At 42.5% G+C, this 13750-nt stretch overlaps 1 protein-coding gene across 4 annotated transcripts in view; it reads left to right on the plus strand.

Annotated features, from left to right (window-relative positions):
• ATP8B1 (ATPase phospholipid transporting 8B1) overlaps positions 1-13750 on the plus strand; it is a 126832-nt gene that overhangs the window by 70569 nt on the left and 42513 nt on the right. For all 4 annotated transcript variants that reach the window (XM_021100031.1, XM_021100041.1, XM_021100045.1 and 1 more), the window contains 5 exons: positions 7109-7206; positions 8503-8616; positions 10285-10383; positions 10498-10559; positions 13614-13686. In XM_021100031.1, the coding sequence (XP_020955690.1) occupies positions 7109-7206; positions 8503-8616; positions 10285-10383; positions 10498-10559; positions 13614-13686 (446 nt within the window). The remainder of the gene's footprint in view (positions 1-7108; positions 7207-8502; positions 8617-10284; positions 10384-10497; positions 10560-13613; positions 13687-13750) is intronic.

A 13750-nucleotide genomic window follows, 5' to 3' on the forward strand; every position in this document is an offset into this window, starting at 1 on the left:
AGCCACCAGGGAACTCCTGTTGTTACCTTTCCTCTTGGTTCATTCTTGCCTCCTTTTTGATCTACTTTTCCTATATTTTATTTTATTTTTTATTTTTTATTTTATTTTATTTTACTCTACTTTTTGGGCTTTTTTAGGGCCAAACCTGAGGCATATGGAAGTTCCCAGGCTAGGATTCACATCAGAGCTACAGCTGCCAGCCTGTGCCAGAGCCACATAAACACAGGATCGGAGCTGTGTATGTGACCTACACCACAGCTCTCGGCAACGGAGGATCCCTGATTGACTGAGCCGAGGCCAGGGATCAAACCCACATCCTCATGGATACTAGTTGTATTCATTTCCACTGCACCACAATGGGAACTCCCATTTTTCCTATGGTTTAAAATATTGGAAAGTGCATAGAACACAAGGACATGGTTTAACAGATGATGATTAAGTGAGCATGTGTGTAAGTACTCAAGTCCAGCACAGCAATACGGCTAGGACCCCTGAAGCCTCACTCAGGTCCATCCTACCCACCCTCTCCCCGTCCCTCCGCCGAGGTAACCTGCATCCTCCTTTTTAGAGTAATAACTCCCTTGATTTCCTTTAGAATTTTACCACCTAAGTATAAATCCTTAAACCTTGGTAGTTTAGCTTTACGTGTTTTCACACTTCGTGTGTGAATGGAATCATACATTTGGGATGTTTTGGATTGGAGTACAGTATGTATTTGTGTGTGTCTAACTTTATTCAAAGGTATTTTTAAGATTGACCCATTGTTGAATGTAGATGTGGTTTTTTCTACCCCCCCCCTTGACTGCCTAGTTTTACATCTTTTCCTATATTCTCCTCCCTTGATTTATTCCCATCCACCATCCCACTGCCGTTAAAATAATTTTTATTTTTTTTTATGACCACACCTGTGGCATATGGAGGTTCCCAGGCTAGAGGTCAAATTGGAGCTGCAGCTGCCAGCCTGTGCCACAGCCACAGCCACACAGGATCCGAGCCACATCTGTGATTGATGCTGCAGCTTGCGGCAATGCCCAGTTCTTAACCCGTTGAGCAAGGCCAGGGATCGAACCTCATGCAATAATATCTTTTAAATATTAAACACAGTGGTATAACGACCGTAAGAAAAGCAACTTACATTAGTTGATTTCTATGTAAACCTATAGGGGGGAGCAATTGAATTGCAAACATACTTTTTCCCAAAGGTAATATGAATATACACATAGAGCTAATGATAAAAGGGTACAGAATGAAAAGAAATTCTTTTTCCCTGCCTCTTCTGTCTCTCAGCCGTGTAGTTCCTTTCCTAGAAAAGAAAGGCTATTATCAATTTCTTGTATATCCTTCCAGAGATACACACACTCATATGTGCAAAGGATGCTTACAAACACGAGCCCTTATATGCCCATAGATACGCATACACATAATCACACGAGTACAAGTGTGTGGGCATGCGCGCTTCCTATTGTGCATTCATTCTGTGTGTCACACGGCTGAAAGTATGGTAGATACCCCCTGCTTTGATCACTTAGTGTAATTCGAAGATCGCCCCTATCAGTACACATAAAGCTACCTCAGTCTTTTTTTGCAGACTACATGGGCTTTCATTGTGTGGATGTTTAACCAGCTGCTGGTGGTGGCACTTCAGTTAGTTTTTTCTAATCTTTTTTTTTTTGTCTTTTGTCTTTTCAGGACCACACCCACGGCATATGGAGGTTCCCAGGCTAGGGGTCAAATCAGAGCTGTAGCTGTCAGCCACAACCACAACAATGCCAGATCTGAGCCACATCTGCAACCTACACCACAGCTCACAGCAATGCCAGATCCTTAACTCACTGAGCAAGGCCAGGGATGGAACCCACAGCCTCATGGTTCCTAGTTGGATTCATTTCCGCCACACCACGATGGGAACTCCTCTAATCTTTTTGATAAACAGGGCTGCATTGAAAACCCCTGAGACATTATTTCTCTATCCAGGAGTATACACACGCTCACTTAGCATGTTATAGTTTGTAGATATGGCCAAATTGTTCTCCACCTAAGAGGGCCGGTTTATTTTGCTGCTGTAGGTTAAAAACTGGTACCTCACTGAAGAATCGTACTTCTTTTTTGGTGAACTTGAGTATCTTTTCACATATTCAGGAGCCATTGAATTTCCTTAGGTATGAATGGTCTATTTGTCCTTTAATCCTTTCTTTCTTGGGTTGTTTGTTTGTTTTTTTCCCCCTTTTTTGTGCTAAATTTCTGATTTTTTTTTTCTCCCTTAGGGCCGCACCTGCAGCATATGGAGGTTCCCAGGCTAGGGGTTTAATTGGAGCTACAGCTGCCGGCCTACACCACAGCCACAGCAATGCCAGATCTGAGCCACGTCTGCAGCCCACACCACAGCTCATGGTAACGCTGGATCCTTAACCCACTGAGCAAGGCCAGGGATCGAACCCACAACCTCATGGTTCCTAGTAGGATTCATTTCTGCTATGCCATGACGGGAACTCCAAATTTTTGATCTTTTTACTCTGCTGGTTTGCTGCTGCTTAAACAAAGCAGTGCAGCTTTTTGGTTGCAGAATTGTCTATAATCAAGAGTTCAGAAGAAGCCATGAGAGGATGAGGGACCGGTGAAGCTGACTTTCTTTGCCAAATGGTGATGATCAAAGGGCCTGGTGACCCCGGGTACTCCCAACATCATGGAGCCATATTCAGATATATTAAATCCCTGTTTACCAGGTGATTTTGAGCCACAGCTGGCTGATGGTAAATGCAACATGCATTGATGATTTTATTAGGCGTGACCATTGCTAGTTGATATCGGTCTAGCTTTTAACCAAAGGGTCATATGGTGAGTTTTTTGCCAGTTAATATTTTACTTTTCCCCTTTTCTTAGTCAGTATTTCCATTCAAGAAAAATGGGGCAAGATTCCTACTTTTTCTTTCAATTAGTCTTGTGGCCCATGTGTCCAGTAAGATTCTTTTAATTGGGTACCTAGTAAATGTTTGATCAAAAGCACAAATATTTCTAAGTGCTATTTTGCACCTTCTCTGAAGGCCTGTGCTTTAGCACAGCAGTTCTCAAACCATATTAATAGACGTTCTGTAATTTTTTTAAATGTGCCTGTGGTCACACTCATTTTAAAAAGGACCAAATTAAATACAATTAAATGTTTCTTTACTACAGGACTTCTTAGTGGGTCCACTGAATGTCCAAGAGAGGGGGAGGTAGGATGCTGTGTTTCACAAATGTATTTGACCGCAGAACAGTTTTCCCTTTCTTTCTAGTCTCTGATTGAAATACTCCTCAAGCAATTGCATAAAACTCAGGAAAGAAGCAGCAAAAGGAATCAATTTCTCTGTCCACAAATTTGCTGAATTAGGCCGAATAAGGAACCTTGTTAAAAATAGAGTTATTGATTACTTGACTGCAGTCAGATCTCTGAATTTTACTAGAAAGGCTCCTGTGGTTAAGCTCAGGGTGTTGCAGACGAAGACATGAGTTGCTTTCTCCAAGTTCCCCAAGGTGTTATTAAAAGTGTAGAATTAAGAGAGCACAGTCATTTCTGGTAGACCCTTCAGTGCCCCTTCTTGAGGTCAGATGCCACCCTCATCTGAGCATCCAAATCAGACTGGGCCTGAGATGAGCGGGGCATGCTGATAGAGAGGGACCATTGGCTGGAGGACTTAATTATGAAGCAGATTTAGAGGGCCACAAGGGGGACAAAGAATCCAGCTCATCAAAAGGGCAGCATATTCTTTCCTCTTGAGAATTTCTGAGATTGATTTTGTTTATCCTTTCCCTTTGGCCTTTTCTCTCTTCTTGAGGCATCTTGTCTGTTTTTCTTCTCAATCTTCCTGAATTTTCAAATGGCACTTTTCAGAGGTATTCTAGAACATGAGTGACCGGGAATGTGTCACAAGTCTTCTGGGAGCTCAATGAAATTGTTAAAAAATTTCAAGTTTCCATAAGATAGAATGGATTCAAGATTACCCTATAAGGAGTTCCCGTCGTAGCTCAGCTGGTTAAGAACCTATTATCCATGAGGATGTGGGTTTGATCCCTGGCCTTGTTCAGTGGGTTAAGGATCTGGCGGTTGTCTCAAGCTGCAATGTAGGTTGCAGTTGTGGCTCAGATCTGGCGTTGCTGTGGCTGTGGTATAGGCCGGCAGCTGCAGTTCTGATTCTATCGACCCCTAACCCAGGAATTTCTATATGCTACTGTGGCTGTAGGTGGCTGTAAAAAGAACAACAACAACCAAAGATTAACCTATAAAATCTTTTGCACCTACTTTCATTTAGATCTCCTTTTTGAGTCAAAATGTTCCAGTTGCACACATTATAACAGCCCTTATGAGCTGTTTTGTAGTTCCATTTTAATATTCCCTTTTGATAAAATTGCATGTAAGCTAGAAAGATGCTTAGAACATTTCCATTTGTAATGACACAATAGCTATGATTACCCAATGAATGGTAGCCAAAATGATGCAAGAGAAATATTCAATAATAGAATAGTGGTTTTTAAAAAGTCATGAGGTTAATAATTTGCATTTTCCAGTAGTCCTCAATTGTGCCTTTTGCCGTATTACCTGTAGTTCCTTTGAAGTAAAAGTCAAGAAAATGAATCATTTAAAAAGGAAATATGCAGTTCCTATTGTGGCTCAGTGAATTAAGAACCCAACCTAATCTTTGTGAGGATGCAGATCAGATCCCTGGCGTCACTCAGTGGGTTAAAGATCTGGCATTGCCATGAGCTGTGGTGTAGGTCACAGATGAGGCTCAGATCTGGCATTACTGTGGAGGTGGTGTAGGCTGGCAGCTGCAGCTCTGATTCAGCCCCTAGCCTGGGAACTTCCATATACCCCAAGTATGGCTGTAAAAAGGTAAAAAAAGATGAAATATAATTTTTCTAAAGCATATTGAAATTTTTATAATTATAGTTATAGGATTGATAATTTCATAATTCCTGTAAATGTTCTTTAATATATCTCCATCTTCAAAGAGAGTGTGTCTCACTAGTTGATTCCTCTTCCTCTGGCCAGTCTGCAGGAAGGGGAGGAACTCATCAAAAGTCGGATGTGTGTCACACCAGCCAAGTTCATCCCACATGCATGTTGGAACACACAAGCCCATAGGGAACCTTATACCAAAAAGGTGCTTCCTGCACTTTTCTTCCTAAGTTATAACCTCCTTGTCTTGAGCTTTTGTAGCCATGAGATCTCATGCTTTCCCCTTAGGAAATGAAGCCCAACCTGAGGTTGGGGGGACAGTAGAAAGGTTGACCCTCTACTCGTAAGGGACCCTCCCAAGTCTAGTCACTAACAAGGCAGTTCTCATGGTGGTTTGTAGCATAAATCACAAAAGAAGGGCCAGTCAGCGAGGTGGATGGAGAGGTTGGACTTGGGGGTCAGACTGTCAGACTTTGAATTCTGACTCTCCCCCTGGATCCTCTGTCTGCCTCCATTTCCTCAGTTGTAAAACTGAGGTATTTTCTACTTGCCATGATGCTTGGCACCTAACAAGCACTGAACACATGTTCCCTTTGAAGCTATACATCATGGCCAGTAGGAGTCAAGAGTAGACGGGCAAAGACAGAAAAGGTGGGTGGAAATTTCTTTCCCTGTCAGTGTATCCTGACTGCCAGGCTAGTCATCTCCAGGTTGGAAGACCTCTTTGACCGAAGTTTCCAATAGGTGCTGGGCTCCACTGTTGAGGTAGAAAGTCAGGCCGACATCTCACTGTGTGTGAACTTTTCCTTGCCTGTTCATTCAGAAGGTCCATGAGCGTGTCGCCAGAGGGTACGTCACTTCCAGCTCGTCAGAGAAGATTTTATGAGACTCCTATTTCGTGAGAATTGTCCCCCTAGTTACAGAGAAGCTTGGATTTTCTAATGTTCCCTGGGGAAGTTCCTGTCCTAGCTCAGCAGAAATGAATTCGACTAGTTTCCATGAGGACACAGGTTCAATCCATGGCCTTGCTCAGTGGGTCAGGGATCCAGCGTTGCCGTGAGCTACGGCATAGGTCTCAGACGTGGTTAGGATCTGGCGTTGCTATGGCTGTGGTGTAGGTCAGCGGCTACGGCCCCTATTGGACCCCTAGCCTGGGAACCTCCATATGCCATGGACATGGCCCTTAAAAAAACAAACAAATAAATAAAGCTTCCTGGAATTTAGAGATGGCGACTGAGTGGTAGATGGCGACATTAAGGAGGAGGAATGAACTTAGAAAGACAACAGATGGCCATTAGGATAAAGCAGTGCACAACACTGATCTGTGATCAGGACTCCAAAGTGTTGAATTAGCTGATCATACCCTTTTTGTTTGATGTATTCATTTACTGAGTATTTAATGGGTTATTAATTTTATAAACCAAGTCAATGAATTTGAAGAAATCATTTAATTTAATTTAGCTGCGACTTTCTGGCACTCTGGGATTTTTGTTCGGGATTCGTTAGATGAGGATCACTCTTTCAGAATCAAATGTTCTATGAACAGCTGGTCAAGTTACACCATGTTCATTAGTTTGCTAGGGCTGCAATAACAAAGGACCATAAACCGGGTGGCTGGAATGGCAGAAATGTCCTAGCTCACAGTTCTGAGGCTAGATGTCTGAGAGCAGGGTGTTGCAGTGTTGATTCCTTCTGATGGCTGAGGGAAGGATCTGTTCCAGGCCCCTCTCCTTGGCTTGTAGGTGGCTGTTTTTTCTCTGTCACTTTGCATCATCTTCCCTCTATGTATATCTCTGTGTCCCAATTTTCTTTTCTTTTCTTTTCTTTTCTCTTTGGCTGCACCTGTGTCATGCAGAAGTTCTGGGGTCAAACCTGCACCACAGCAGCAACCCAACCACAGCAGTGACAGTGCCAGATCCTTAACCTGCTGAGCCACCAGAGAACTCCCCAATTTTCTTTTTTTATAAGGACAACAGTCATCATGGATTAAGGTCCATTTTAATGACCTCACTTTAAGTTAATTACACCTGCAGTGACTATTTCCAAATAAGATCATACTCTGAGGTTCAGGATGGGGGTTAGAACTTCAACATGTGAATCTGGGAAGGATACAGTTCAGCTCATAACCATGTAACAATATTCTACCCCATGGACTTTTTTCTTTTTCTTTAAAAGATTGTACATGGCAAGTCAAAGCAAATGATCGCAACTTCCACGAACAACCTCAATTTATGAACACAAAGTTCCTTTGTATTAAAGAGAGCAAATATGCGGTAAGTTGATTTTTAACTTCCTAAATGAACTTTATTAAAAGCCAGTTTTTCCCAATAGCCATCACGCTTACTAGCTTCATGTGACACCTGTCTTCCAGGTAACCCCTGGCCTGGGCCGTTGATAATCATCATTGGTTCTCTAGAATGTCATTTTTATTCATCACATTAAGATTAACTACCTTAAGGGTGTATGAGGGTGGCTTGAAACAAAACAAAACCAGCTTACGTAGAGTAACCCTTTCCCTCTGTATGTACCAAGCACTCTTAATGTTTTATGAAAGAATACACAGAAGCTTTGTTTTTGACAGTAAGAAGAACTTGAAAGGAATCTTAATAACTTGTCTCCCTCTCCTTACCTGTGATGGATTTAGAGACTTTGAAGATATTTTTTTCTCAAAAATGCTTATTACAACTAAAATCTGATAAAGCACATCCATTAAGTTGGGGCTGAGTACCACAGACTAGGAGGGTTAAGACAACAGAAATTAATTCTTTTACAATTCGGGGGGCCAGAAGTCTGAAATCAAGGTGTCAGCCAGTTTGGTTCCTTCTGGAGTAGCTGAGGGAGGAACTGTTGCCAACTTCTCCTGAGGCTCCTGGTGGTTGCTGACAACCCTGGGGTTTCCTTGGCTTGTAGACCCATCGCTCTAAGTTCAGCCTCTGTCTTCACAGAGCCTCCCTATGTGTTCCTGTGTCTATGGCCAGTTTTCCTCCACTCAGGTCAGCAGCTTTGGGTTAGGCCCCGCCCTAAGCCAGTGATGTCCCTGTCACTTGATCACATCTGCAAAGACCGGATTTCCAAATTAGATGACCACCACAGGTATCAGGGTCAGGGCTTGAGCCCTTTAACTTTTAGGGGCTCACAGTTCAACCCACACCAGTGCCTTTGACTCTTTCTTACCCAATAGCCTTCATCCCTCCTAAGTCAAAGAATGTTTCTTTTCCAGCTTTGCCACCCACGTTGACATCTCCCATTTTCTCCCCATCTTTGCCCCATTTTCTAAGAGGATCTAAGGGTCCAAGGAGCCCAACAGCAGGGTCTATTTGTCAGATTTGCCACAGAGGTCTTCGGGGTGAAATGTCTACATCTTGTTACTGTGACAGAAACCTCCAAGGGGTCATTTTGAGGCCTGCTTAGAAGTAAAATCTTCAAGGAAATCTCAGTGTCTTTCTGACAAATTACATCCCTGTGTCCTTGCAGGCCACAGGGCTTAGTGGTTTTTGCAGGTGTGTATACATTAGGATGTTGTGATAAGCCTGTGGCATTGTTTGAATGAATTTATTTTTTTCCAACAGAATAATGCAATTAAAACATACAAGTACAATGCACTTACCTTTCTACCGATGAATTTGTTTGAGCAGTTTAAGAGAGCGGCCAATTTCTATTTCCTGGTCCTACTTATCTTACAGGTAATACCCTTTGATACTTTAAATCTGTTTTGAATTATGGTGACTCAGTAACATTAAGGTTGTTATTAAGTAACATAGAAAATGTGAATAATCTTGAATGTTTTTTATATGGACATTTGGATTTTGCACATAAAAGAACATGTCTTAGAGATAGAACCAGCTCAGCACTGTTAAATGAACAGGGAACAGGAGCAAATGAGAATGTTGTTTTAATTCTTTTGGGGGGTGGGGAGCATGCCCGTAGCATGTGGAAATTACTGGGCCAGGGATCAAATCCAACTATTGCAGTAATCCAAGCTACAGCAGTGACAATGCTGGGTCCTTAACCGCTAGACCACCAGGGAACTCCTTAATTTTATATTTTTAAAAACTCAGTTGCTTACTGATGTCAATGTGGTTTCCCTGGAGTACAGTTAAAATCTTTGCTCTGTAAAATAATTGTACCTTAAAATTAAATGTATTTTTTATGCTTGGCTTTTATTTCTTATTTAGTTGCCAAAATATTGTGGATTTTTAGTGTTTTGGTCAGAATTTTCAAATTATTTTTGTGAACTGCTTCTGCACTGGAAAGGCCTTTTACTCCTGAGGGTTTTTTGTTGTTGCTGTATTTTGTTTTGTTTTGTTTTGCTTAACTGTGTGAAGGAATTCACTTATCTGGAGAGCAAAGGGCTACTTTGCCCCTACTTCCTTCTAGAGGGAAAAGGGAGTTCCACTTATTAACAGTAATGTGGGAAATGATTCTTATGTCTTCTAACCGTTACCCAGTTATATTTTCTGAAGGTACAGCAGTCCAAATTCAGATACTAGCAATAGCCTTAGACAGCCCTTTCCTTGAGCTGTTATTAATTCTTATACTCTGTGAGGTTAAGTGCCATCATCCCCTCCATTTTACAGAGGAAAACTAAGGCCTGGCAAGGTAAGATAACGCTAAGTGGTGAAACTAGGTAAGATTTGGATGCAGGAGTTTGACCCCAAAGCTTGCCATTTTAACTGCTATGTTATGTGGCCCAATGATCAACAGGATGGTTGCAAGAGTTCTTTACTAAACTTGCTTCCCAATCTTATATTCCAACTTGATGGCCATCTTGATGCATGTAGGGCTTCCTGCATGGCCAGCATCTTTCTTGGCTAGACCAACAGTAGTGACCATGAAGGAAACACTTTCTTCTAACGATCCCAAAGATGCCCCATCCAATCCAGAGGCATCCACTACCTACTGCCATTTTTGCCTCCATCATGGGGCCCTCGGAGACCACTGAGCAACCAGCAGTATAGAGCCTGCTGCATGTATTCCCTAAGAGCCAAAGGACTCCTTCTCCCCTGTACACTACAGGGCTCGCCCCCCATTAATTATGACTTTCACAAAAGGTTCAGAGCTGTTCTCTTTTGATATCAAGTTACAAAGCCTCCTTGGTATCCTGTTAAGGTCACAGTGAGACAATTTCAGGAGCCACTGTCCTCTGGGCTCTGTTCCAGGAGGCTAGAAGCTAGAGAGAGAGAGGCACTAGAAAGGTTTGCTGGGTGCTTTTTGCCTTTTCATGCCTGCCCTGCAGGATGTCGGCTTGGATGCTGATGGAGACTTAGAATCGGCAAGCTTAGAGTTAGCAGTCGCCTGTAGGTTAGCAGTGCCTTGCTGGTCCAACATGTACGCCTTTTTATCTCTTTCAGGCAATCCCTCAAATCACAACCCTGGCATGGTACACTACCCTGGTGCCCTTGCTCGTGGTGCTGGGCATCACGGCCATCAAAGACCTGGTGGATGATGTGGTAAGGGTTTCGCATGGAGCTTTCTCCCCACGACTACAAGCGTATTTGCAAGTGGCATTCATACTTGATGTTTTGAGATTATTAAAATAACCTTTCCCCATCCCTTCTCTAAAGGCACGCCATAAAATGGACAATGAAATCAATAATCGGACGTGTGAAGTCATTAAGGACGGCAGGTACCATACTTTTCAGATTGTCTGACTTGATTCCAAGGACATCATGTATAGCTTTGTCTAGAAACATTAGAGCTAACTGTTGGAAGTCTATGCATGTGTGAACCTTTCCTTGTAAAGGCCTCTCTTCACCTCCTAAGATGAAGCCATACCCATATTGGAGCCCAGGCGTTGCCTGATGGGGCTCTGTCCTGTGGTTACAGCCTAGAGTGTGAGGCTCCCATCTCTACACTTCCCAGCCGTGTGCTGTCCAGGGTTCTGCCCACATGTCCTGACACTCTTCCCGATCCCTAGCCACAGGGCTTTCTTTCTTTGCTGCACTTTTAGAGCATTTTGTTTTCATCTTTCTCATTACTATCTGAGGGGTTTTTTTTAGAATTATTTGTGTAGAATCTTCTGTCCGGAACTATAAGTTTCTCAGGGGGACCATCCTGGTGGCATTTGCTCTTGTGTCCGTCAGAACATCAAACGTGCAGAACATGCTCAGTAAATGTCTGTTAAAGTTGTGGAGTCAACAGTGACCAACATGCCAACTCTGGGACCTGTAATGAGCTGTTTTCTGAGCAAGAGCCTCAAGGCAGAACTATAAATTCAAGTGCTAAAAATAGTCACTAAGGCCCAATTCAAAGACTTTTTGTGGGAGTTTCCATTGTGGCTCAATAAGTTAAGAACCTGACTTAGTGTCTGTGAGGATTTGGGTTTGATCCCTGGCCTCGCTCAGTGGCTTAAGGATCCACTGTTGCTGTGAGCTGTGGCGTAGGTCACAGATGTGACTCAGATCGGGTGTTGCTCTGGCTCTGATGTAGGTCAGCAACTGCAGCTCCTATTCATCCCCTAGCCTGGGAACTTCCATGTGCCACAGGTGTGGCCCTAAAAAGAAAAAGGAGACCTTTTGTGTATCAACACTGAGAAAAATAACCTCATTTATAGCTACACTTCAAATGTGTCTAACTTGAATATGTTGAATATGACTATTTCAATCTCTAAATATGTTCAGATGCTTTTTTTCCCCTTACAAATAAATGGGTTCTATTCCAAAGGTTACCTTTCAAGTCACTTAGAATCACTGTTATGGATGGCAGTGAGAGGCATAGCCAGCCCACACAACTCTGTTTAGCCCACAGCCTGGCTAACTCTGCTGGCAAAAAGGAGCTCTGAGTTGCCTGGAATTGAAGGTAGGGGTGCATAGGGGGCAGGGCTGTGGCTCCAGCAGCCCATGGGAGTAGGATCAGGCCTGTGTGGCATCTGTAGGGCCGAGCAACAGGGGCCGCCCAGGAGAAAACTAGACATCATGTTGGAAGAGTCCATTGCAGTTGCTTCTGATACCCCCAAAGCGCTGTGGCAGGAAGGTGCTTGACTTAGTCATTTATAGTTTGAGACCCACACACAAACTGCTAATTTATCTTTTTAGAAATATTGAAATGGAAACTATCATTCCTTCTAGTGAAGGGTAGCTTGAGTTAAAAAAACTCTGAAGATTAAACATTGTGTACTAAATTCTTGTAACATTGGGGAAACCAGAGTTTAAGCATATACTTAAAATGTATTTTAAATCTCCAGGTCTCTTTTATCCATAAACTAATGGGAGGACAAGCATAGTCATTGGATTTCTGCCTCCAAAAAAATTAAGGTTGTTAGTTGTGGTAGGTGCATAATATCTGTTAGGGTTATCTTTCCTACATGTGGAAACCTTTAAGACAAACCATATGTAGACCTTGTTTTATTGTACTTCGCTTTATTAGGCTTCACAGGTATTGCGTTTTTAGCAAATTGTAGGTTTGGGGCAACCCTGTATCAAACAAAGTACCATATTTTTAACAGCATTTGCTTGTGGTTTTGTGTCTCTCTGTCACGTTTTGGTAATTTTTGAGATAATTCCAACTAATTTTTTTGTTACGGTGATTTCCGATCGGTGATCTTTGTCCTTACTATTGCAAAAAGATTGCAGCTCACTGAAGGCTCAAATGACAGTGACGGTGTTTTTAGCAATAAGGTATTTTTTAAATAAGGTGCTTTGATTTTAACGTAGTGCTATTTCACACTTAATAGACTACAGTATAGTAAACAGCAAACTTAACTTTTATATGCACTGAGAAACCAAAAAATTCATGTGACTCACTTTATTGCAATATTCACTTTATTGCAATGGTCTGGAACCAAACCTGCAATATCTCTGAGGTCTGCTTATACTTTAAAAGTTTTTTAAAAATGTTTTTTGTTTTGTTTTGCTTTTTAAATATCAGTACTTTGTTTTTTTTTTTTTTTTTTTTTTTTGGCTTCCCCGTGGTATATGGAATTCCTGGGCCAGGGATCAGATCCAAGCCACAATTTCAACCTACACCTCAGCTCCAGAAATGGCTGATCCTTAACCCACTGTGCCAGTTGGGGGATCAAACCTGCATCCCAGGGCTCCAGCAATCCTGTTGTACCACAGCAGGAATTCTAACTCTAACATTTTAGAGCAGGACTCGATAAAGTGTTGAATTATTAGACATTTAAGTGGGAGTTTCCAGTAGAATTTAATACTGAAGGGAACCATCTTTTTATTTGATCAATATCCCTATGAGATTTGTTGTAAAAGTGATACACCACCCTTAAAAAGATAACAACTTTAAGCCACAGAGAAGAGCCAAGGACTAAAGCTCCATGAGGCTTTCAAGAGGCCCAAGCTGGCACTATAATCCCCCTATCTCGGGGTGAGCACCCAGTGGGTGATGGCTGAGAGAAGAGGAGGGAGGAGGCTGGGAGCATAGGACCTGAGCAGAAACAAGGGGCGGCATGGGTCCCCTCACACACTTGAGGAGCCCCCATTGACCCTTGGTTGCACGATGTAGAGTGGGAAGGACACATCAAAGTCAGCACCTCCACTGTTACTTCCCCCAGAGGAGGATACAATCCCCATGACCCCTGAGTCATCAAATGCCTGAACTTCTGGAAGACCTTTTCCCTGTGATGTACATGTTTTCCCAGAATCTTTGGCTGAAGACAGAATAATTCCCAACCCCATGCCAGTAAGTTTTTAAAAGCCACCGAACTCTCATTCTTTTTCATATTCAGATTCAAAATTGCCAAGTGGAAAGAGGTTCAAGTCGGAGATGTCATTCGTCTGAAAAAAAATGATTTCATCCCAGTAAGTGGACAAGCTGTGCTGTCTCCTTCCTCGTCCTCCCATCTGACCTGGTGCTCGGTTCTGC

This window comes from Sus scrofa, chromosome 1, assembly GCF_000003025.6.
Source record: "Sus scrofa isolate TJ Tabasco breed Duroc chromosome 1, Sscrofa11.1, whole genome shotgun sequence".
In the NCBI taxonomy this organism is placed as follows: Eukaryota; Metazoa; Chordata; class Mammalia; order Artiodactyla; family Suidae; genus Sus; species Sus scrofa.